Genomic DNA, 26,063 nt, shown 5'->3' on the forward strand with positions numbered 1-26,063 from the left:
TTCGTTTGCGAAAACTGCTGCATCAGCTGTAAGTCGCTATTATTTTTTAATAAAAAATAAGAGGAATCAATTTATTTATTGTTATTGCCTGATTTTTGGAGACTGGATAATGCTTCTATAGTTTATTCTATTTTTGAAACTTTGAGGTCATGTAGATACCACACATCCTATAAACCAAGAAAAAAATAGTATTCGCAAAAATTTCTAGAAAATTCTTTTAAAATTTTTCGAAACAAATTTTTGAAAAATTTTTTGTCTCGTGCCGCCTGAGAGAACTTGTCCCCTGTTTTTGGCTTGACCGGCTTGACAATACCTGCTTGTATCATACCTTTAACTCCCAGCATTGCGTGTGGCGACCTCCCTCTCTTGGGGTGCAGTACTACGATACCTCTGGGGTCACTCACCCCCGAGAACTGAGCCTCTACTTCAGTCAATCCTCTTTGGTCAGTGCCATCAAAAATTAGAAGAAGAAGAAAAATCTCCCGCAGGTCTTTTCGTTGCGGCACGTGGAACGATTCGTCGACTGGTTCAGCGCTGATCAGTTATTTGAGAGTAAATTGATCATCTCGACCAGGATCATCAATCAATTATGGTACCAATTATTATAATATTTATCTCACTATATCATTATCGTTATTTTTAACCGGTGCATATTGAACATTCTTCGGAAAAATCGTCGATTTTTATATAGAGGTTATGTTAGGGGGAAATTTCGTTCAAGCGTTCATATTTTTATGATTTTTCATTTACAAAATTATCAATGTTTCAATAATCAAAACCAATAATTACTGAAGACGACGTATTCAATATCATTTGATATTTGCTTCTTATATTAGGTTCGTTGTACAATTGGTCATTTCGGAACGAGTCTTATGACTCTTATGAAATTTTAAGAAATTTTAAATAACGGTATTGCTGCTATCTTAATCGAAGTGCATATGTAGCTCTAAACGTATTTAATAAAAATTTTATGAGAACAGTTTAAAGATATTTCCACACAAACAGAATCACGTATTATCAATTCCTGGATAGTTGAATTCTTTTTAAAAGGGTAGAGTACTTTTGCAAGCCGATCGATGATGACTCGATAGCGACTCAATGTATTGGAAAAATCAACGATTAATTGACGTTATACTTGTCTATTTCGATGGGTTTCTTGTTTCACTTTTATCATTGATTAATATGGATCATGCGATTAAGAAAATTCCATCTCAAGATCGAGAAATAGTTCTCATCTTTCTGTTCTTGTAGCAATACAGGAAAACTAGCGGATAGTATTCAATAATTTTTAGCTTTATTAATTCAATGGGATTTCAGTCCGATAGGTGATGATATTGCTTGCCATGAGTGTTTTTTTGCAACAGAAAATAACGTGAATATACGAATAGAACACCGAATTTATTTAATTAGGAAATTTGCTCGATATAACATTTTTCCCGCAATATTCATTTGAAAAAATGGATCATCGAAATACATTGCATTATTTGATGGCATTATTTTCATTTAGTTAGCCGACAAAGGTAAATTTTATAAGGGAAAGAAAGTCTTCAGTAGAATTTTACTTTTTAATTTTGGTATTGATTAAATTGGTTTTTTGATTTTTGAGGTTCTGTAGATTTAATATTTATAAAGTTTACCCCGTTTTCTCGAAAAATCCCTATGATATGTCTTTTTGTTGCTCAGGCAAGTTTGAAGACCGATAACCCGGAGAAACCAGGAGCGGAGGTTGCACCGATTCACCGCATCAGGATAACTTTGACATCTCGCAATGTGAGATCCCTTGAAAAAGGTTAGATCCTAAATCATATTGGTTACTGTGAAATTTATAATCAATATCAATATGAATAATCAACATATCACCGACTGGATTCTATTTCCTTTCACCGGTTAGATCATTCTCTTTATGCTAATACACATTTCTATTATTTCCATTATTTTTGTTTTGCAGTTTGCTCTGAATTAATCAGTGGTGCTAAAAAGCAGAAGTTAAAGGTCAAAGGACCCGTTCGCATGCCCACTAAGATCCTGAGAATCACTACACGTAAAACACCTTGTGGTGAAGGTTCAAAGACCTGGGATCGTTTTCAGATGCGCGTCCACAAGCGTGTCATTGATCTTTACTCGCCATCTGAGATCGTCAAGCAGATCACTAGCATTTCTATTGAACCTGGTGTAGAGGTTGAGGTCACCATTGCCAACGATTAAGTCGTTCACCATCAAGAAAATATTTTAATAAATATTTGACACACATTTTTTACAGTTTTATTTCTCTGCATTTGTTGTACCACCTCTTTCGTATTTCATATTAAGTGATTTATTATAAGATTTATAGCCATATTACACATTCTTGATAACCCACATTATCCGAGCTTTGGAAGGTTGAAATTCTAAGAAAATAATTTTATCATTAGGATGAATTATATCATTTTTAACTCGTTTGCAAGTATAAGCTAGTTAAAATTTTGATTTTTTCATGATTTTTTAAACAAACTTCGAGTTTATGAAGTTGAAATCATTTTTCATTTCAATAATCGAGTATCTCTATCATACTCTCCCGCCGGATTATATCGTGCGTTTTCGGACGTCATCGTTATTCCCAGAAGCACTCTACTGTAGTGACACGGCTTTCTCGAATTATCGAGATTCTCGGGTTTCAAGCTTTGCGTATTCGCTGTTTTACTCATGGGTACCGGCTCTGGCTTAGTTTCGTGCCGCCGTTATGAAAGCTTGTTGAAGGCTTTCCATAAGCTCTAGAAATCTCTGGTAACAATTCGACTAGGACATAACGGCATTAATTTAGTGACTTTTCTATCTTGAACGATGGCATTATTGTTGTCAAGATCCAGCTGAAGCTGACCCTTGTATTTCGAATGACAATCATTTTCGTTGGGTTGAATATTCTGGTGAATTTGTGTTGTATACAGGTTAGGATACGTTTCATATATTCAGTGAAACAAACAAATATGTTGAAACAGAATTTGATTACTATGATAATAATTTACACCTTTCTATACAGTCGGAGAATCCTAGATCATTGAATTGTAATAATAGTTGTTAGAGAAGTGAGAGGAATACAAACGATACTGCGTTGATTTGAATAATCAATGCTTTCGGTTATTCATATAAGTTGATTAACTGACGTTTAGTCGGAGCCATGCCAGTAGTAGCACGAAATTGTCCACATATTTCGAATCATGGAGATCTCAGTGTCATCGAGGGAGTGTTCAATCACCGGGAAAAATTTACAAAGTGCAATGATTGCGATAATGAAGGCCCTGATCTTTGGTTGTGTCTTTACCCTGATTGTCGATGGGTAGGATGCACTGAAACACATCTGGATCATAGCACGATACATAATAATAAATATCCCCTGCATTGTGCACACATGAATCTATCAACGAACAGAATCTGGTGTTATATGTGCGAGAGGGAAGTGATAACAAGGCATATTCCATCGCCGTCTACATCACCGACGCAGATGAATGTTAAGGGTGGAGCAAATTATTTTGTAGGGGATGGACCGGGAGGTGTTAATTATAAGGCTGAGGTTGATAGTTTCGGCATTCTCTTAGATAGGTAAGCAAATCATTTCATTTTGACAAATAGTTATGCACTTATTTTTGGTTTTATGCACTTATTTTTGGTTTTATGCACTTATTTTTCGTTTTATGCACTTATTTTTGGTTTTATGCACTTATTTTTGGTTTTATGCACTTACTTTTGGTTTTATTTATACTTTCATATCAATACTGTTACTCTAAAAAACAGTACGCGGTTGTACAGTTTGTTATAGAAATGCAAATGTATGAAATGCTCATCCTTTTGTCATGTACAGAAGTTGCTTTAATGCAGATGGGGTCTGTTTTTTTCATGATATGTCCATACCCATCCTATAACCGTAAAATTTAATATAAATTTTTATTTAAATACGCGATTTTCAGTCGTGTATTTACCACAAATTGGAAACTAAATGACTTTTTCCTTTACAGATTTTACACCAACCACGATGCAAAGTTCAATTTTGAAAAAAGCGGTGATTCACCGGATAGTTCAGATTCCGAAGAAATTCGAGACTTGGCTAGCAAACCACGTGGTCTTGTAGGCCTTCAAAATATTGGCAATACTTGCTATATGAACTCAGCCCTTCAAGCCCTTTCCAATGTCGTTCCACTGACTCAGTATTTCTTGGATTGTGGTCAAGCAGTTTCGTACATCGTAAAAGATCGGAAGCCAGGGTTGAGTTTGAATTATATGAATCTGGTGAAGGATATGTGGAACAGGAACACTCGAGGGTATGTGGTTCCTAATGGAATTCTGTCTGGGATTCGGGCAGTTAATCCAATGTTTCGTGGATACCATCAGCATGATACTCAAGAGTTTCTCCGGTGTTTCATGGACCAACTGCACGAGGAATTGAAAGAGCGAATCGAAGAAGGCAGAGAACAGCATATTTATCTGCAGGTATATAATAATAGTATATTTCGTCATTACGTCGAAAGGAAATTTCCTGACATATATGATATTGACAGGACGAGCTTAATGTGAATGTTCCATGTACATGGGACAAGAAAGTTTTTTCTTATGCCCGAGTGTCTAACAATATTTTTTTTTTTGTAAAAATTTTGTCATGCAACATAAATATAGGACTAAATGATACATCTTGTTGGGCGCAAGGAGGTTTTTAATAAAATGATCAAAATGCGAAAAATATAATTTTCTCAACATAATTTTCATATGCAAGAGACTATAATCTAACGATAGGCTAATAAAACATAACAAAAAATAACTTCGAAAATTCTAATCAATATTTGACAACCAAATTGTGAGGTGGTTAATAGTATAAAAAGTGAATTTCTCTTAAGGTCACTGAATCCTCCGATGACGAAGATCCAGAGTTGGACGCTACGACCTCTAGTCAATCAGATGCTGAATATGAGACGTGCGACTCTGGAGTGAGTGAGCAAAGTTCTACCAGTGACGATGGTGACCGAGGAACGAAACGTCGTTACTCTCGAGCTTCTCAATCTGAGAAACTCCGAAATAAGTTCACGACCCGAAGCATGAAGAAGCCCCTCGATGAACAGTATAACCAATCGCAGAGATCACTCCAAAACTCTCCAACGAAACATCGAGCAAAAAAGCAAATGAAGACACGAAGTATCATTAGCGATATTTTTGACGGGAAACTATTGAGCTCAGTTCAATGTTTAATGTGCGATCGAGTCTCCACAAGGGTGGAAACCTTTCAGGTGAGAATATCAACTGAGTTCTATCATCAATTCGTCAAAATATCAGATCATATACCCCATACCCTATTCTATCATAAATTCATCAAAATTTGAATTAAAAGGACATAGAGCTGTAGACTCTAGTAGTTGTGGAAATCTAAAAAAAAGTTATTGTATGTAATACTTCCGAAGAAAGTATGATCGTAGTACGTGCTGCTTATAGGAGGCTAAATGAAGAGCTCTTTTATCAGCATCTAGCATGTATCCGCAATTTGTTGATTATGTCTCCTCGGGTAAACAATATAATATCTTTTCAACTGAGATAATTGATCATTGTAAAAGTACTCTAGCAAGTCTCCCTAGATTTACTCCTTTCCAATATATTGCTTTAATAATAATGGCTTCTAGGTAATTGAATTTCTTCGATTTTCCATCTTTACCACAATTTTACATATTTATGTAACCCAAAAACAACCTATGCTATTGGTTCGATGATCATCATTATTTTCAGGACCTCTCACTACCAATTCCGAGCAGAGACCACATCGACATGTTGCATCAGGGTTCGTTAACCCCTCAAAAAGCGGGTCCATGCTCTGACGTGGTTTACGTGACTAATCAATCAGGGTGGATGTATTGGTTAATCCAATGGATGCGTTCCTGGTTCTGGGGCCCAGTCGTTAGTCTCCACGATTGCCTCTCTGCCTTTTTCAGCGCAGACGAACTCAAAGGAGACAATATGTACAGTTGCGAAAAGTGCAATAAGCTTCGAAATGGAATCAAATTTTCTAAAGTCTTAGATCTTCCAGAAATTCTTTGCATTCACCTCAAACGTTTTCGTCATGAACTAATGTTCTCCTCAAAAATAGCAAATTATGTGTCTTTCCCTTTGGATGGATTAGATATGCACCCATATCTCCATAAAGATTGTGTCTCCAAAGTCACTACGTACGACTTGATATCTGTCATTTGTCATCATGGAACAGCTGGAGGTGGACATTACACTTGTTATGCACTAAATTCAGATGTAAATCAATGGTTCGAATTCGACGATCAATGTGTGACACAAGTATCTCCAGAAACTGTCAAAAATTGTGAAGCCTACGTACTTTTTTATCAGAAAAGTTCTTATGAAATAACTGAGTGTCGTGATAAAATAGTGGAACTGTTAGAGAGTTCTTTTAAAGCACCTGAGTTAAATTTCTATGTATCCAGAGCATGGATCAATAGATTTAACACTTGTTCAGAGCCTGGAATGATTGATAATTCAGACTTTTTGTGCCCTCATGGGGGAATTAATCCAGTGAAAGTTAATTATATTGATAAATTGAGTAGGCCACTACCGCAGGCGGTCTGGGAACATCTTTATAACACATTTGGAGGTGGGCCTGCTTGTACACATTTGTTTGAGTGTCCTGTTTGCGTGGAAAAGTATGAGACACTGCAGCAGAGGAGGAGATATGAGTTGGAGATATTCCAGAAGTTTAATAATATGGAGAATCCCACGGCCATTTATGCACTGGCGATGATCTGGTTAAGACAGTGGCAAGGCTTCGTAAAGGGAAAGGAAACACAGCCTCCAGGACCTATCGATAATTCATCGATTGTGCTCATTGTTAATGCCCAGAAAGTTCTGAAACCTGGTAGGTACTAATGTATAGTTCTCTACGGAATTTATGAATTCAAAGTAGCAATGAAAATTGTGGAAGCTAGTTGTAAGCATGAGGCGATCATTAACGTAATTTCGATGCGTTCCGGTTTAATTAGAATACTATCGATTTGTTCAAATTATACAGAATTTTTGGTAATAGTATAATAGAGCACTTCATCTAATTCTCAATTTTTCTGAGTTATTATTTATTTTAATAACTATCAAAAATACAGGAAAGAATAAAGATTGAGTGGCACTCAATTAGGTATATATGTAGACCGAGGTCCAAGTCGACCGTTCGGGGGTGTTCTGTAATGATTTTTTTCTGTAGCCGCAGCGATTATTCGAAAAACCCCTGATCCATTGATTGAAAATCTTCACCTTCGTTCTCGCAACTTCAACGACACTGTAATGCCAAACACCGAGACGAAACTTAATTAAAACTCCGGGAACGATCAGTAGCTCATCCAATCCTTAAAAATGTGTCTTAAAAATAAAAAGGGCGTTAACCGATTTTTAGCAACGCAGAATTGACCAACCGCAACCATAACTAAATCCGGACTTACTAGTTTTTACAGATCGAATTTTAAGGTAGTAGGTAGCTTTTTCCCTGGAGAACATCAAGTAGCATTTCTGGAGAGATTTTTAGGTAGCTTTCTCCGAGGCCGTTTAGATTGCAAGTGACTAATTGCAAAAGATCTTCAGGCCATTTTTTTTTACTAGTTAGCGACTAGTTTTCACCGTTCACTCTCACTCACAATCTAGCTAATTACCCTACCGGATTAAATTGATCGATTTTTTCCCACGTTTTTCATTATATACATATAAAATAAAAAATGAGTAATTCATTTTTTTTTAACGGCAATCAAGCAGCCTCGTTTTCCAATGGCTACCATAGGCCTCATTGACATTCATGTTTTTCGGAATCATACACGATATCTCAGCAGTTTTCAGATGGAAAAAATTACTACAATTCGTTAAAAACCGGATTCATAAAAATGATAAAGTCGTGAGATTCAGTAAATTTTCTTATTGTTTCAGGTTCAGATTGTAGCCAAGTATCGGAAGACGTCTGGCAATTCTTTGTGAGTATCTACGGTGGTGGTCCCGAGTTAGTTCTCCAAACTTGTCAACGACCACAAATGCATCAAGCCAATACTTCTCTACATTCCACATCAGCACCCAACTTGGCAGGGCAGAGTACAAAACAAGCTCTCATCGATCCCAAGACAACTAAAATAATCATTACTAAAAGTACAGAGGTGATATCTCAGCAAGACAGTGCTATCGAGAGTATCGCGTCTGACAGTGATTCGATAAAAACTCAGAGGGATTTTAATGTATAAAATCGTTAACAGACAGGTGTTATTATTCAATGATTGATGGATTATCTAAATGTAGTGAAAAGTGATCAATAGATTTCAATTAGCCATCACAAAATTATTCTAGTAAATATGGATTGGATAAATAAATCTTAACTGAAGATCTTTATTAGATATTTAATTACTTACATCATAGATTTCTTTCTGTAAAGTAACCTATCCTCAAGATAATTACATAAGTGATACATCCATTGTAATAATTATCTTTGTTGCATAAATTTGTTAACATAACTCTTTTATTATATTCTTATTTTCGCAGTTTCGGCAGTTCTGTTTTGGAACAGGGCCAGATTGGGCATTGGAGTATATTGAAAGAAATCTGGAGTGTAAGCAAAATTCGTTTTATTTTAATTTGGAATTCTAATTTTGTTGATTTTATAGCTATTTATTTGCCTTCCCTATAACAGTTGACTCGATAAGGAATGACAGGTTCGCGTTGATTCAGAAAATATATACACGTTAATATTACAAAGAAAAGTACAATATCGATACACAAGTACAAGGGAGGATTAATACTTAATTTACTCAATTATAATGTGTAAATAGTTGATGAAAACAATCACTTTATATAATAAGGCACGTCCCATTTACGGGGATTCCTCTATTTACGGGGATTCCTCCATTTACGGGGATTCCACCATTTACGAGGACCAAGATATCGCCATTTTTCAGGAATCGGATTTTTGCAATGCCGTTGGGCTGGAGTTTTCGCTCAACGGTGAGCGGAACGGATTGGAAAAAATATTCAAGGCAACGACGGTACATACGCCACTTCAGGACAATGGAGAACAGTTCCCCCGGGATTTTCAGCTGTACTTTTAGGTTAATTACCCTGGACCTCTACAGGGACCTCAACGAGGGAACGCCCTACGATCCGCGTATTTGTCACCCTTGGCTTCGCCTCAGATCGGTAATACACACGCGGGTTAGAATGCCCTGTTTTCCTCCCTTGGTGTACAATATACTATTCCACTTTTCGATCGGAAGCACCCCTTTGGAGATATTGGGGTAAAAAGGACAGTCAATGACGGTACAGCGTTCAGTGGCTGTACGGTATGTCACTGCGCACCGGTGTGCGTCATTTCCTTTCTAAACAGGAGGTAGCAAAGTAGGGCTGCCCTTCCACCCGAGAAAGAGAAAAGAGTTCTTGGAAACGATGCAAGATTTAAAAGAAGATTAATCTCAATTAATGTAGCAATTTATTGATTGAAAAATTGATTGAATTAATCATTTTTTTTATCAAATTTGTTTTTTTTTTGGTATAATAACATGAACCCAATAGTTTATTAAGTAATTCCATGAAAATGTTACATACTTTTTTAAATTATTTGATTACTACCTACTGAATTCATCTCAATTTCGCATGAAACTGTTTTGAGGGAATTTCCATTCTCCACATGAAAAAATCCTGTAAACTCATTTGTTTACAAGATAATTGTAAAAGAATGTTTTTCGGAGAATAATAATCCCAAAAATTAGAACCAGCTCTCTTTCGATTTTTGAAGCAATTTTTCAATTAGTTATCTCAGTATTGAAATATGCGATCAGGGAATCAGAAAGCATTTATTTAGACGACCTGTTCAGGTGAATATCCGGAGAGGAATCATAAAGAAATATGGAAGTACTAAGGGCTTCTTCCATGGTATTCTGTGACGTCATATGTAGCATAAACAATTCTGCATACAGACCAGACAGGCTGAAAGCAATATTCAGAATTTATATAGCTAATATATACACCGTATATTCAAAGAAATAAATGAATTACTTTGCTTATTCCAAGACTCCCACTCAAACTAAGTGTTCTTGTAGTTCTTGTAGTTAGTAACAATTATTGGCTAAGGAATTTTTTTTTTCAGTGTAGAGGTAAACTCCAAGTTATTTTTATTATTTTTATTATTTTTATTATTTTTATTCTGTACAAAAACGAATGACTTCTAATTTCTAATTATACTTTTATTATGTTCATAAATAATAGCAATTCTTTCTTGAAGAGATATTGATTTTTTCTGGGCTATCCCGATTCGAATGCAACCGTGAATTTTCTTCCCACATATAATAAAATTGGTAAATCAGTGAGAAATCACATCACATCCGTCACAGTTCTGAACGGAGTGTTATAATATCTTGTATGCGCATGACGGTCCACCGTCGATCTTCTCACCATTTCACAGACCAAATCGATCACGTCCTGCGCGTAACGATGAAAGGATGCTGGCCACTTTCATCCCAACCCCCAAACACCGCCGCTAGTCCAAGTAACCATTAAAAATAAATCGTAATAATCTGGCTATTCTATTAAAAATCTACTGAAAATTTTATTTCTTAGCTATCTAATAATGTCTTACTAAAATACTAAACAACAAAAAGTGGGAATTTACTGGTGAACACATGATAATAATTCGCGCAAGTGCCTCAATTACTAGTCTAGAGAAGACATTGCAGTTTCAGGAGTCGAAGGTCGACTATTTATCCCTCATAATACAATTTTGTTTGTTTGTTGAAGCATAATTGGGAAAGTGTTATCCAAGACTATATTGTAAGTATTTCTTTCATCAAATCCGCCAGAATTTCTTTTAATTTAGAAGTGATTGGAATTACATTTTTAAATTTTTTAAGTGGATTCTCTAAAACACTATTTCCTCAAAATGAACATTAATTCTTTGGTGAATAGATTGTTACGGAAACATACGGTGACGAAATCTATTGATTCATACACTGAGAAAAATATTCAATAAAAATTACGTGTATTTTCCGTAATTCTGGAGCGAAATGTAGTTGACGGAAATTTTACGGAATTGTCACGTAATTTTTATCTAAAGTCACGGAATTTTTCCACGGTGTTCCGTAATTTTTATTTGAATTATCGGTGAAAAATAACAATACCGTCACTTAAATTTTTCGAATCAACTCCGTAATCGGTAAGTGAACTGAAAGTCCCGTAATTTTTACTAAATATTTCTCTCCGTGTAGATTTCTGTCACGAGTGAGTTGGTTTTCTGCATATATGTGTTTTCTTTGCGATAAATAAGATGAATAAGTTCAGATTTCATCATTGATTAACTATAAATAGATAAAAAACTTGGATTTATATCTATTTTAATAACAAAATTGATAGACCCATACTTTTCCAGTTTTACAAACAAACATTATTTTGAGCTCTAGCCATATAATTCTTAGTGGTTTTTTTTATTTGTGTATAATTAAAAACGGCTAGACATTTGTAGATGAATTAATTTTAATAATTTTCGTGATTGAAAAAAAATAATATAAGCAATTTTTTCTTCTAAGCGACAACAATGGCGAATTTTAGAGGATATTATATACCCTCTTTTGGAGCAACCATGAGTGTCATGTGGGAAACGGTGAAAGCAAAAATGCCGGAAAATAGTCCATGTATTGAGTTGATTCGTGGAGCCAATGCTGGTGGACATCCACAATCGAACCATTGTAAAGAGAACGGTGATGGTAGAGAAAATACAGAAATGATTACGATCAATGGAGAGCAGACATTTCGTGATCAGAACGGCACGGGGATAGCTGAGGACTCGTTCAGCTATCAGCGAACTAGGTAAATAACCGAGGAACTTTTATACTTAATAATTTTAAGCACAACAATCACCTGATACAGCGTGACGTCTGCGTAGAAACTAACAATTTCAATTTCCCCATAAATTAATGATATTTGATATAAAAACTTTGGAATAAGGATATCAATTTGCCGAACTTCTTATTTATCAAAACACCAAAGGCGACGTTCCTAGTCATTTGTAATGTAATAATTGAAGTAATATCGAATATAACCGGTTGACAGTACGAAGTAGGAAACGAAGTTTCTTCGTTATTATCCCAGGATGTACTCTTCAGTTTGATTCATTTTTAGAACATTTGGAATAGTAATTTATCAGCGGATTGTAATAGAATTTGTCAGGAAAATACTTTCCAAACTTTATTACCTACATTATTTATTTTCGGCGAGGGCCAACAAACTGACTTCTGAGAAGGCTTAGCCTTGCAAGTAACACTTACCAAGCCTATGCCTGAAAAGAATGAGATTAGTTCGGGCCGAATGACAAAAATGGATTTTTCATTCTTCATATTAAGATTCGGATTGAATCAGTTGGAGGATTTCGATGAGAAGTGGTGTTTCATGAATTATAAGAAAATTCTTGAGAATAATAGAAAAACTACAGCTTCATGTAATTGTAGTTGTTTAGTTCTTTCAAGAGTATTCTCCTATCATGTACGTAGGTAATTCACTTGTTAATGTGAATATGATCGCAAGTGCTGATCAAGCAAGTGGCGAAAAATGAACTTCCAAACTTTACTGATGACAGTTGATATTTTCTTTCAGTGAAAAAACAAGGGGAGGAAGTGTGAGCAGCGGTGGCTTCAGTGAATACGATGACGGGGGTGAATTCGCATCAGGAGTTAAAATTAATGAGTGGCAAGCTGCTTGGAACGTTACCAATGCTATCCAGGTGAATATTGAAAGCAGAGGGCGATTAAAAACTATAAATAAAAGAATTATGCACCATAGGAAGAAATCGGATGACTTTAGCCCGAGTGTAACGCATTACTACACTGAGAAAAAAATTTTCTTTAGCCAAGAATATTTACTAACCACAAGAAAATATATTTGGCATTAGTAAGTCGTATGGGAGTATTTACACAGTGATCCCCAGATTTACTAGTAGGAAAAAAATATTCTTGGCAAAAATAATTTTTTTTCTCAGTGTACCTGAAGCATAGTCAAGAACAGCAAACATGCGGGTTTAGATCTGTTTTTTTCTTAAGGTGCTCGTAGTATATTTAGAAATAACTTCACCGGGAAATTCAATTTTTCTTCAAAATTGCAGAAAAAAATATTATGTCGTTCCAACGGAAAGAAAAATACTCGAAAAACTGCGGAACTTTGAAGTAATGGTGAGGTGACCTTGCTTCTCTGGGAAAAGTACCGAGTGTTCCGTTATTTTTCGGCTCTTTTTCTTCCCGTGAAGAACTGTTGACAATAAAAATTCGACAAATGAAATGAGCTATATCTTTCCCTCATTTGGAGGGAAGCATAGACATTAATCATGTATACATAGCGAAAACTGGTCTTTCATGCAGTATTATTAATAGTATTTTTCCCGCCTAGGACGGAAAAAAGGAATCTGACGAATGCGACTTTATAGTCCAAGTCGGAGACGAGGATTATAACGCGCATGAGTCAGAATCACTTTTTTCGCCGTGGTTATGATGCTATTTTATTTCATTGTGACCGAAAACCCGTCCGTCCTGTTTTTGCGCACGCACCTCAATCCAACACGTGCCATATGCAATGGGTTATGTTATGTTCCCGGTTGAACATTGCGTGAACATTTTGATATATTATTTAGAGTATTTTTACGCATTTATTGGTGTATTTTCAAACGCAAGGGAATTAATTAAGGGTTGAAGGCGAAATTGACTGGACTAAGCAGGACACAATTATGTTCATCCGAAAAATTTTCCACAGGTTTGTTAAGGCTTTTAGGAAGTTATTTTAACGAATTTTGAATTTAATGGTAATATGTTAACCCCTTGAACGATGAACAAGTACAATTTTTTAAGAATAATAAGCAAATAGAGTAACGGGAGTACAGCAACATAGACACACTACCATTATATTGAAATGTAACGGTTGGTCGTTGAATGGGTTGATGTTCATGGGTTCATGGGTGCAAAAATTGCTACAAAGACATGAATTTATTATAAATTGAACTGAAACAAACTTTTGACCCCTAGGGAATGTTCATCGTCTCGCTTCCCTTTGCCGTCCTCCGAGGTGGGTACTGGGCGATTGCCGCCATGATAGGCGTCGCTCACATATGCTGTTACACTGGTAAGATCTTGGTGGAGTGCTTGTACGAATTGGACACAGTCACCGGTCAGAGAGTTCGTGTGCGGGACTCTTATGTGGCAATTGCCAAAGAGTGCTTCGGACCTAGATGGGGAGCACGAGCTGTCAACCTAGCGCAAATCATTGAGCTTTTAATGACCTGCATTCTTTACGTCGTTGTCTGCGGCGATCTATTGATTGGCAGTTATCCAGAGGGCGCAATCGACGCTCGAAGTTGGATGATGTTAGTAGGAATTTTTCTCATACCTCTTGGATTTTTGAAGACACTTCAGTCAGTTTCCATCCTAAGTTTCTGGTGCACAATGGCTCATCTGTTGATCAACGCTGTGATCCTCGGGTATTGTCTCTTAGAGATTGGTGACTGGGGCTGGTCTAAAGTTAAGTGGACCATCGATATGGAGACCTTTCCTATATCGTTAGGCGTGATTGTATTCAGTTACACCTCTCACATATTTTTACCAACCCTCGAGGGTAATCTGATTGACAGATCTAAATTCGATTGGATGATCAACTGGAGTCATATCGCAGCTGCTGCCTTCAAATCTCTCTTCGGTTGGCTCTGCTTCCTGACATTTCAAAATGACACCCAACAGGTTATTACAAATAATCTGCACTCTGCCAGCTTCAAGGGACTGGTTAATTTCTTTCTAGTCATTAAGGCTATTCTATCATATCCTCTGCCGTATTATGCAGCTTGTGAACTTCTTGAGAGGCAGTATTTCAGGGGAAGACCCAAGACTATCTTCCCAACCATCTGGACTGTGGATAAGGAATTAAAAGTCTGGGGACTAGCGTGGAGACTGGGGGTTGTTATGTTCACTATTTTGATGGCCATATTCATTCCACATTTCAGTATATTAATGGGTTTCATTGGATCTTTCACTGGAACTATGTTGTCGTTTATTTGGCCATGTTATTTTCACTTGAAGCTCAAGAGAAATTCTATGGATACGCGCGAGGTCGCGTACGATTGCTTTGTGATTTTTTTGGGTGTTTTGTTCGGGGTCATTGGGGTTTATGATTCTGGCAAAGCGCTAGTGAAGGCTTTTGAAATAGGATTACCCTTTTAAAAGGAATTATTAGTTGACAACAATTATTTAACATACTAATGTAGTTGATAATTATTAACGATTTCCTTTTCAGACTACTCTAATCCCTCAAATAGTCTTACTTTTTGTTGGGATCAACGTGTGAAACCTTTTTTTCACACAGCGCATTATACACTGAAAGACTTCACGATTCTTTCAAATAGAGACCAGTGTAGACTGTCCCTGCAAAATGATTGAATTAATTCTCTATTTGTGCAGATTGATCCTAAATCAAATTGACTATTTCATACATTAACTAAGGAAATTAGTTGTAAGTTGATGAGTCTTCCAAAGAGAATGAAAGGGGGAAACAGTATATTGGGATCACGAATTCATTCGGTGTGGATTCGATCGAATATCTGAAAATGTCTTCCATCATAGATGAAAAAAAAATATTTATATAGGTTTATTCCAATTCCGAAGAATTACAATTGAATGAATTTTCTTAATTTAGGTATTTTGTATAAAAGTCATGTCTACTCAAGTCATTACACCAACAATTTTATCGGTGCTGCGGTAAATTTTGGGCAAGAACACTAAATACGCGCATGTCCATCGGATACGTGTTGGCGAAGGATATATGTCCTTTATCGAAATAGCCCTATTACGTCTTCCAATTATTCATAGAAATATCTTAGAGGATATTAGTTTCTAAGTTACAAAAAATATTCACCTTTACAAAAAAAATCATTGATAGAAACGATTTCTTAATTCAAGGGAAAAAAAGAAACTTCAGGCACAACAACTGTTTTTTTACACCCGGAGAGAAAAATTCAATCAAAATTATGTGCTTGATCCGTAATCTGCCTGTCAAAACAGTATTCACTTAAAATTACCGAATTCTTTCCTTATTATGAAAGTAGAAACACAAAAATGAAGTTTGCCCGAGTCGAAATATCTCGAAACGCGTGGGACTAATTCCTCATTGGTCAAGTCGAACCGCCAAGTTCAAATTCGGCGCGCGCAGTAGGTCTCGTCACTTAAAATTACCGAACAGTTACGCACGTAACTTTTGACTTGACTTTTGGCAGATTACGGAACAGGCTTGTAATTTTTATAGAACTCTTGTCTTCGTTCACTAAACGATTAGGTGATATTCTGAAGACGACTTTTGAAGAAACAATTTTCAGTTCCCTATACTTCAATTAGGTGCACATCCGTGTGTAACAGGAAGAGCCGGCTTTGAATCCTGAATGAATATAGCCCCATTTTTTTTCTACAGACTTTTAGTATTTGAATTCATCAAATTTAGAGAAAGCCTCCGGGTTACACACTAGGCTCTCTCCCAGCTAAAATACAGGAAGCTACGGAATTTATTTTCTCTGAATTCACCTTCAGAACACCACCAAATGAGCTTTAAGAATTGAGTATATTCACAAAAATTACAAAAGGAAAATTCCAAGATAGAATAAGCCCTCCCCTCGTCGACAATTCCTTTGTTTCATTTGTATCGTAATGAATAATTTCGTATAAAAATTTTCAACGAAAGGATAAAAACTTAGTATTGAAATGAAAATAATCTCAATATAACCTATTTTCGTGAATGAAACTGCAAGAATCAATGTCTTCCAAACAAACAAAACGATTAAATGAGATTTTAAAAAATAGAAATAATATGTACATGAATATATAACTATATACTGTTGGTTAAGTTTGGAATTTTATAAGTGTATTGCGAGACTACAGTCGACGACTATTTATATTAAATGTCGTCAGACGAACTCGATGGCAGCAATTAGATGAAAAAAAATGAAATTTAATATCATCCGTATTATCACCTATTGCGAACTCGAAGAATTATGTTTGACTGAATAATTGGTCAAGATATCAATTATATAGAATGGCAAGGGAAGAGTGAAATTGTTCTACAAATAGTATATTAAGACAATAAACAGGTGCGATATAATTCCCAAAAAATCGGGTAGGATAAATAATAAGGAATCTTGCGCTATTCCATGGTTTTTCAATACAAAATCCAAAGCTGTTGAGTGAAACGCGGGTATATGGTGACAGATAAAATTTTTGAAAACAAAAAACTGAAGGAATTAATGAAAAAAAATAAAAAGTTAATTAATTTTCTTTCCATTGAGTCGCGGAAAATGAGGTTCAAGTTGTCAAAATATGTCATAAAAAAGATAGTTACACTTCAGCGTGCAGTAACTGCCTGATTACACACGGGGAGCGTCGCTGTGTGTAATTAGCACTCTGAGATGGAAAATAACGTACGGCAATCCAGACCGACGGATTTTTCATGACGAAAAAGATAAAATTTTCAAAAAATTAGAACTTGTTTAAATTTCCTCTCGAAGTTTGTGTTGAAAAATCAATCGAGTACCAAAATATTCACTCTCCAGCCGCAATCTTCGTGGATTTTACCGGATAATGTAATCGAATGTCTTCCAAATGATTTGTTGGTTACAAAAACAATGCTCTTTTTATGATGGATTAAATCAAAGATAATAGAAGGCAATGAGAAAATATACGCATTGGAGTTATATCGTGGATTCAATGTAGGTGGATAATAGGAACTGTTAGTTTTGTTAGTTTTTCTTCTTGATCCTTGTAACTATCGCCACTTCACCCTTTACTTTATGAATGTATGCAGCAGATAATTAAAAGTAAAGAAGTCGTCGCCTTCGGCTCGAATGCCAATTTTACACGAGTAAAAATCACATTTCAACAGTTCGGAAAGATTTTATTTTAAATTACTATTCAGAACATCTGGATTTTTTTTGTCCTTTTTGTTTTCCCGTCAATGACTGATTAACTTTCAATCAAAATTTAAAAATAATTCGAATCATTGATTGCAAATGATTGTGTAGATTCGTTTTCAAATAGATTAAATGACTGTCAAACCCATCAGATTCTCTAGAAAGAAAATTCTTTCTCATAATACCACAAGAGCTTCAAAATCATCGAGCATTTTCTGATAGGTTTTCGTTGTAAACAAATGAAGGAATCAAGTCATTGAGGTTGAAACATTTTTCCTGAAAAACTTGACACCTTCATCTGTTTGCAACGAACCCGTCGGGAAATATTCGATGACTTCGAAGCTCCCGTCGTGTTAGAAATGAAAATTTACCCTCAGATTATACAATTTGTTTACAGTTTATTTATTTATTTATTTGTGTACGATTTTATTACATTTTTTACTACGGCGTATTCTTAATCGAAAAATTATTTCAAGGTCTCTCGGATGCGATTACTAATTATTTTCGTGGCTTGATTTCGACTGATGAAAATACCGTGTAGGCAAAAAAACTAGAATAAAACTGATGCGAATATTCAAATATTGCACTCTGATTGACAAAGTTGAATGTGAAAACGTAATGTTCTAATAATGAGATCATTCATAGATATTTGAAGAATAATGAATGAATCTCGACCATTGTACTTCTATATTTTTTTTTTAATTCCCTAATGTCTTCCATAACAAAATAATACGAGTAATCCTTATTGAAATTATTCGAACGTTGCATAATACATTAAGTGTTAAGGTAAAAAGATTATAAACGTTTGTGGTGCAACAAAAATAAAATATATATGAAAGTGACCAGATCGTGAGGCGCTATAAAATTGAGTAAACAAATAATAGAGTGAATGGACTAAAATATTGGTAAACAAACTGCTTGATGATTAATGTAATTAATTGGAGTAATAAATGATTTTATTAAGAAAAAAATGATGTGCTTCGTAGGAGCTTAAAAAAATCGTCGATGTTAAAAAAGGATATATATTGAGCATATGCAGAAAAACGAACAGAACTGTAAGCAAATGTAACGGGCTTCCGTATGACATGATAAATGAAAAAGAGAAAAAAAAATGAATTATAAAAAAATTCATTACGAATATTTCCATCTTGTGGTTTTTATCCTTTATCACATTTAGAATTTACGGAATGAGGGATTTATTTGAGTTGATTATGAAAAAGATTTTCTCAAAAAAGGGTGGGAAGAAAATCATTACGCAAGGTTCGATATTAATTATAGCAAGCAAACCTGTTATTTCTCGTTTGACAACGTCACATATTCTCACGAGTAAGTAAATTGTCTTATTTATTGATATGACGATAAACCTCCAGTTTTTTTTTCAGATACATCAAACTACTCAGCGTCGACATGTTTTATTATCGAAGTAGAAACACAAAAATGAAGTTCGCCCGAGTCGAAATATCTCGAAACGCGTAGAATTAATTCCTCATTGGTCAACTCGAACCGCCAAATTCAAATTCGGTTCACGGAGTGCGCAGTAGGTGCCATATCCTTTCAAATCAATATATCCTATCGATAATTTGCTAAAAAAATGTAAAAACGTGAATTTTGGCTATATATGGATGTGGAACATAATTTCAAGTTTCATAACAACATTAACTGAAAAATAATTGGATCTTTAGATTTATTTTTACTCATTTAATAGTCATATATTTAATATGCATTAATATTCATCCTCTAATTTAACACAAAAACGTTGATATTTATCACAAATATTTCGTTTAGCGATTGAGATTGATTGGGAATTTCTCAATCTTGAAGAGTTATTAGAGTTATACAGTGGGTTTTTTCGATGAATATTCAACAACAATGTACCACTCTTGAATTTCCCCGATGCGTTGTTAATAGTGAGAGTTAAAATGAAATAACAATCATCTTCGAATATTTGTTCGAATCGATTGGGACAGTTGATTATTCTCAAATTTATTACCACTCTAAACAGAACCCAACTGTCGTAAAATTTCGGTTTGGTGAGAAGCAGCTGCGGGTGATATACGAATACTCTTCATGGAACTGACATTCCAATTTCGAAGTGTAGAGAGAACATTATTCAGCTTCGATGACCAGTCGATCAACTCTTTCTTATTGTCGTAAGACAATAAATACCTGCAACATTTTAACGTGATAGTTTACTCCAAGAATTCATCAGATTGCGAGTTTTTATTTCAAGAAACATTGATTAACTGTATGCACAAGTGTTCCAGTAAGTCATGATCAATGTCGACTCCAATCAAGACCATAAATATTAAAAATTAATTAATTACCTCTGGACAGTATGGGTTTGTTTGCACTGCACTAGAAGACTATCGACATCCCCAGGTTCCCTGGACCTCGGGACCTCCAAGACGACTGTTTGAGATCTTGTGCAGAGTTCCTTATCAACCTCAGAAATTTTCTGAGAGCAGCATTGCGCCAAGTCGATGATTTTGAGAGGGGGTTTGGTCTCCTGATCCCTGGGATAATTCCAGAACATGAGGGTGCATCCTTTGAGGGCGCAAAAACGTCGATTCCAGCTGATGAAGTCCCCGGACGGTTCTCCAAAGTTCAGGAATCCTTCATGAGAGGCTGACAAGTGAAGTACGCAAGACAAATTAAGGTCGATGATGTCTCGGAGAATAGAATCATGGGGGGCTGCTGTTAGTGTCCAGGGGGACGACAGTGTCAAGTCATTAAGTCCCAGTTGTAGATGTCCAGACTTGATGAAGGAGGAAGAGAGAAGTTTCTGATTGGGGTCGACTTTTGGGGATCTCTCAGATCGCCTGAAGAACTTTGTAGGGGAGAGATACGTCCAGGTTCTGTTTAACGTGGAGTTGAGTGTGTGAGACCTGTCCTCGTCGTTGCAGAAGACTTTGGATTTTAAGTTGAGGCTGTAGATCTCAATGGTGATGTTGAAACCGGGCTTCAGGTGATCGATGATACACCGGAACTGGGAGAACTCGAAAAGCATCGAGCCCACGGGACGAAGTCCCAGTGAAGTTCCCCAAACATTTGTTCCCTCGATGATGACAACTAAAAACCACTCCATAGGCTCAGACAGTGACTCTCTCCCGAGACGCTCACGCAGACTCAGATTAATATTTTCAATCGTCACTTCTGCCCACTCCGTCATATCTGATGATTCTTTCACTTGATAAATGTTCTCTGACTTGCTAGTAAGCTTTTTAAGTTGTTCCTGGAGCCGATGCTTGCGAATTTCGGCAAGAAGTAGCAAACGTTCTGACTCTACCTCTTCTGAATTTCCTGCCAACTCTTTACTCATTCGACAGGCACTCAAAGCTTTACTCGCTTGTTCAATCATGCCCTGCTGGATCTTTATGTTCTCCAGAATATTCTCAATCATGTCCATTGCATCCTTGTCAAAGGCTAGTTGACCCTGGGACTCATTAGGTAGGGCAACCTCTGGTGATTTATCTCGTGTCAGTGCAGCTCTGATTTTCTTTTTAATCGTATACGATAGTGTCCTGTAAAAGGTCTCGCTTCGATTCAGAGTGCTGGTATCTCTCAACCGTTTTGAAATCCTGTCAACATTACACGAATTACTCTGCCTCTCGTGATTCCAGAATCTCGTAATTCTCTTATAGAACGGAGTCTTCACCTCAGAGATCAACTCACTGCCATCCAGGTTTGCATTAGTTCTCTCGCCGTCGCTCTCTTGAACTCTCTTTGAATGATCATTTGTCATTGTATTATTCAATTCATCCTCAAGTGCATTCTCCAGAAATTCCTCCACCTCAGAAGGAGCTTTAACCTTATTGGTTACTGGAATCGATGAAATAATGCCATCAACATCCGCCAAACTCTTGATCTCGGTTTTTGCCATTGGGGAAAAGCTGGTGAACTTCGTATTCGGGCTGCAACATCTTCTCTTAGTTTTTGGAGACTCGAAGATATCCATGTCCTGATCCTCAATGACTTTACTTTCACAGTTTATCTCACTTTCTTCCTCAGATAATTCCACTCTCTCTTCTACATTCAACATCTCAATAATCGCCACCAACTCATCTGTTCCCGTTGACGACGAAGAAATATACGAATTTCTATTGTTGCAGTGCATAGTTTCATGTAAATTATCGCACGTTTCGTCCTCAATCGCCGCCAAAATCTTTCTCCGCCGTAGAAGTGTCATGGAAGAACTCCTCCTCAGCATTCTCTGCCGCACAACGAAAATTTTCCGTTATTATTATGTGATAAATTAATTGATTACTGAAATAGATTCCTACCAAATTCTATTCCAATTCCATTTGATATTTTATATAAAAAAAACTACATAACTCTTCAATTTGAAATGCTTAAATTTGCCAATGAAAATTACTGCGCACAAATTTTCGACGTTTTTTTCTTTTAAATTAGAATTCTGTGATAAAAACCCGATTGAAATACAGCGAAAAAACTATGAAGATTGTGTTTAGTAATTATTCATTAGAAAGATCAAATAGAAACCCAAAATCTATTCATTTTTTTAGAATGTCGAACATAATCAGCAGGAGAAAATAAATAGAATTTTCGATAGAAATGTTATTGAATTCAAATAGAATATTTTGTAAGCGTGAAAAATTACCTCAGTAAAATTATTCTCTGGTGGAGTCTTCATTTCTTCCTGTTTAATAAATCCGTGCGTACCTGAGGTTTTCTGCACAAGAACTGAGGGTCATCACGTCGTTTAGGAGTGAATTAACCGTCGGTTTATTCCAGAAATTGGGTGTACAGGTAAAAGTGGGGGTATTATTACCTACCTACCTACCTTCCTCCCCTCCTCCCCCTGACCCTTAGCAATAAAGGAAAGATTACTCAGTTCTTCCTTTCCAAAAGAACAATCGAGGGGAAATGAAATGTAAGGGATCCCCCCACTTTCTTGGAGTTCTTGGAATATTAGAACATAAACGTCGCACTTAAGGTAATGCTCCAGTAACTATTCATATGAAATATTTTATAGCATGTGCAATATGCCAGACATGCCGTTAGTTAACATGTTATTAGGTTGTTAAATAGGTTCAACATGAAATTTTCAAGATAAATCGAATTGATTCTGCGGCTGAAATATATTAATTATTATAAATTATTAATAGTTTACATCCAGCCATTTTGAAAACCACTGGAGAACAAATAGACCTCTTTGCTACTGACTTATTTCTGTTATAGTAAAATAAAATGACGATTTTATAGACATTTTGGGTAGTTAACCACGAGTAATAAAAAGTATTCCCTTGGGGAAAATGTTTTGTTCTTAACGCACGGAAAAAAAATTAGCATTTAGTGAGATTTTTTATTTAATTCATCATTATTATCTGTTTATTTTTCAAAGTGAAGTGTTTTTACACTTTTTTACACAATTTATAAAATTGTGTAGTGGCGATATGCAATTTTTTTTACAGAAGACCTTGGTATAAATTATTATTCCGTGTACACGCATTTATTCAGTTTTTCTGGGAGAAATTCCTGCATTGAAGGTATTTTTATTTTCTTCAATAAATTCAAACTTTTTTATTGTTAATCAGTCAATTTCTCTTTGTGTAGCTATAGGTAGTATTTTCCTGAACATTGTATGCAGTAATCCTTCTACCTGGATGGATCCCCTGGTTTACAATCTGAAAGTTGTGAATCGCTGATTACAAATGTCAAGCAACGAAAAACCAATTAAATATTTCAGGTAATTCCTGAATGCTCCAGGGCACTATAATACCAAAATATGAACGAAGTTTGCTGCATGCGCACGCGCAGGAATTACTGTCATGCGGACTCGCCCCAGATGTTTCATTGAGAATAATTTTACAGCCTATACTCGGACTAACAATTTCATTTTTACACACGTTCTGAAGTATACTTTAAGTGACAAGCATAACACTGATTTACTCGAGATGATAAAGTTAAGGAGTTAGTGATTGAATTAAATATAATGATTAATTGATTAGATAACAATGGAGTCCGTTAATCAGCCAGTGGATCCTCAATATATCTTGGGGCAATTGAACACCGCACGCAGAGAAATTCACAATCTAAGGTGATATTTCATTAAATGAACACAACTCAGTAGCAAAGTGACAAAAGAAGATGAGTTGATTTTAATAAATTTTTCGAATATATCTCCAACATTAAAGGAAATAGAAAAATTTTCGGAAAAACCTTCCCGAACACCGAAATGAGAGTTACAAAAAAGTTTATCCTTCAAATTTTTATGTTTCCAATAACTTTGGGGACATAACTAAACAGAAGCATGTAAAAAAGTGGTAACAGTTGATTTAGCTTCTCGATGAGATCGCTAATTACAGCGAAATTTTCGTAATAACTTTTTTTGTAGCACTGATTGAGATCTACAAAGAAGGTTCTAACCATAATTTAGCTATCTCGCTCAATTTCGTAAATTTTCGTCTCCTTTCGTACCTTCTTTGCTGAAATGATTTAAGAAATGATGATAAAATTCAAATTGGGGTTGTGGAGCATTTATTTAATTTTTTATCCACAGACAACAGATCAAGAGCCTCAGGTATGTATTTGAGAAAGATGTCAATGGGATTAAGAAACTCATCGGCCTCCACTCGGGAGTTAATAACCCAGGGAACGATTTGGGACCAGGAGAACCCACGACGTCGACATCAGAGGTGGCTGATACCTCATGTGTGTCGATGACACCCATCGGAGTTATCAACACTGGATTTCCCAGTAAACGCGCTACGCCCAGGCAGTCCGGTGTTGCCAGGGACATGTGTGGAAGAATTACTCTTTTTAATACTATTTTTACAAATCCCGAGCACGCGTTGAATGGACTTGAAGAGTTCTCACACATGTGGATTCTCTTCCACTTCCATCGGAACGAATCGACGCACATCCGAGCAAAAGTAGCCCCTCCACGTCTAAATGGTACTCGAATAGGTGTTTTTTCTACACGTTCTCCTCACCGTCCCTGTCCAATTGGTCTGAGTCTCGTAAAAATTCTTCAGATTGAAGGCAACACAATTATCTTCGAGGGAGTGGACACAGTGGATGGAACACCAGTTCTGGACATAAAGCCTTACATACCCCAGTACGATAGCCCCCTCTACGTGGAGCATCTTAAGCTCAATGGTAATCCCGAGGAGATTGAACGCTTCCAGGAAAATGGGGAGACGTTCTGCGAGCCCCCGAGAGAAGACGTCTCTGGTGACGAGGAACTTGCTCTGAGACTCCAGGCAGAGGAGTTCGAGAATTCCTCGAACCCTGAGACCTCTCCCTCCATCCTCGAGGGAACTGAGTATCTTCTGCCCCAAGGCGGGGCCCAGGTGGAGGCTCCGACAAATGAATCTGCAGTCCCCTCAACACCTGGGGACGATGATCCCAGGAATTCTCGATTACTCGATGGTGCTGATGGCCCCAGCACCGTGTGTGGCAACGATATGGACGTTTTGAACAGGCGAATGCTGAATCTCAGGCATGATAACTCCCCTGTGAGGATGGGAGTTAGAGAGGCTCCCGACGGCGAGGAGGGCCTCGAATCACAGGCCCTCAGGCCCTCCCAGACTGCCTCTAATACTCAGATCATTCCTGTCAGTGCCTCCAGGGTCAACAGTCTGCAGAATCTCAGGGAAGACAACCTGGAGCTCGTACAGGTTAGAGTACCGGACTGGATCAGTCAGTCGGGTTCCAGGGCACTCTCTGTGATATTTAATGAGAGGGCACTCAGACAACTTAATGAAATTGTTCATGATAAGGCTGACGAGCAGAAGAGGGCCATTGAGAATGTCCTCAAGGAAGACCCTCGGTCTGTCTACCTCAGGCAGAGGTGGGCCAATCAGTTTTATACTTTCTTGATTCATGATTTACACATTAGTTGTAGGTTTGATGATAACAGGGGAGTTGTCAGTGTCTTTCAAGTCAGATCTGCTGGGAGAATATGCGATTGTGGAGAACCTGAGTGGCAGTGTCTTGGACACTCGCCTGTTTCATAATTATGAGGTTAATTGTTTTTTTTCATGAGCGTAAATAGACATTGGAGATGATCAAGCGCTTTGACAATTTTTTTATTGACGTTATGGTGGTTTGGAAGTTCTCCATGTATCTGCAATAGACATTCTCACTTATTCCTCTTTAT

The 26,063-nt window shown here is 36.5% G+C and overlaps 6 protein-coding genes across 7 annotated transcripts; 4 read left to right on the top strand and 2 right to left on the bottom strand.

The window, feature by feature from the left end:
- Positions 1-474: 474 nt before the first annotated feature.
- RpS20 (ribosomal protein S20) lies at positions 475-2,251 on the top strand. The gene is made up of 3 exons (XM_011317197.1): positions 475-592; positions 1,684-1,789; positions 1,949-2,251. Exons 1-3 carry the CDS (start codon positions 590-592, stop codon positions 2,203-2,205), a joined length of 366 nt encoding a protein of 121 aa, XP_011315499.1. The 5' UTR covers positions 475-589; the 3' UTR covers positions 2,206-2,251.
- A 79-nt stretch (positions 2,252-2,330) lies between these two features.
- On the top strand, positions 2,331-8,382 carry Usp20-33 (Ubiquitin specific protease 20/33). Of its 2 annotated transcripts, XM_011317199.1 has the most exons (6): positions 2,331-2,924; positions 3,017-3,576; positions 3,990-4,461; positions 4,863-5,249; positions 5,740-6,871; positions 7,921-8,382. In XM_011317199.1, exons 2-6 carry the CDS (start codon positions 3,155-3,157, stop codon positions 8,223-8,225), a joined length of 2,718 nt encoding a protein of 905 aa, XP_011315501.1. In that variant the 5' UTR covers positions 2,331-2,924; positions 3,017-3,154; the 3' UTR covers positions 8,226-8,382. The 2 variants fall into 2 exon arrangements, with proteins under 2 accessions (XP_011315501.1, XP_011315500.1); XM_011317198.1 differs by having other exon boundaries at positions 2,331-3,576.
- A 2,112-nt stretch (positions 8,383-10,494) lies between these two features.
- On the top strand, positions 10,495-18,367 carry VGAT (vesicular GABA transporter). The gene is made up of 4 exons (XM_011317200.1): positions 10,495-10,797; positions 11,550-11,829; positions 12,613-12,739; positions 14,028-18,367. Exons 2-4 carry the CDS (start codon positions 11,558-11,560, stop codon positions 15,210-15,212), a joined length of 1,584 nt encoding a protein of 527 aa, XP_011315502.1. The 5' UTR covers positions 10,495-10,797; positions 11,550-11,557; the 3' UTR covers positions 15,213-18,367.
- A 1,424-nt stretch (positions 18,368-19,791) lies between these two features.
- LOC105274262 (actin-binding protein anillin-like) lies at positions 19,792-21,185 on the bottom strand. Its single transcript, XM_011317201.1, has 2 exons — positions 20,266-21,185; positions 19,792-20,107 (listed from the first exon to the last, which is right to left on the bottom strand). Exons 1-2 carry the CDS (start codon positions 21,108-21,110, stop codon positions 19,936-19,938), a joined length of 1,017 nt encoding a protein of 338 aa, XP_011315503.1. The 5' UTR covers positions 21,111-21,185; the 3' UTR covers positions 19,792-19,935.
- On the bottom strand, positions 21,163-22,627 carry LOC105262708 (uncharacterized). Its single transcript, XM_011298429.1, has 3 exons — positions 22,560-22,627; positions 21,215-22,151; positions 21,163-21,173 (listed from the first exon to the last, which is right to left on the bottom strand). Exons 1-3 carry the CDS (start codon positions 22,590-22,592, stop codon positions 21,163-21,165), a joined length of 981 nt encoding a protein of 326 aa, XP_011296731.1. The 5' UTR covers positions 22,593-22,627.
- A 783-nt stretch (positions 22,628-23,410) lies between these two features.
- LOC105274263 (nef-associated protein 1) lies at positions 23,411-26,062 on the top strand. Its single transcript, XM_011317202.1, has 2 exons — positions 23,411-23,999; positions 24,462-26,062. The coding sequence occupies exons 1-2, from the start codon at positions 23,917-23,919 to the stop codon at positions 25,918-25,920; spliced, it is 1,542 nt and encodes a 513-aa protein (XP_011315504.1). The 5' UTR covers positions 23,411-23,916; the 3' UTR covers positions 25,921-26,062.
- Position 26,063: the final 1 nt, after the last annotated feature.

Source organism: Fopius arisanus, unplaced genomic scaffold (genome assembly GCF_000806365.1).
Source record: "Fopius arisanus strain USDA-PBARC FA_bdor unplaced genomic scaffold, ASM80636v1 scaffold00010, whole genome shotgun sequence".
NCBI lineage: Eukaryota > Metazoa > Arthropoda > Insecta > Hymenoptera > Braconidae > Fopius > Fopius arisanus.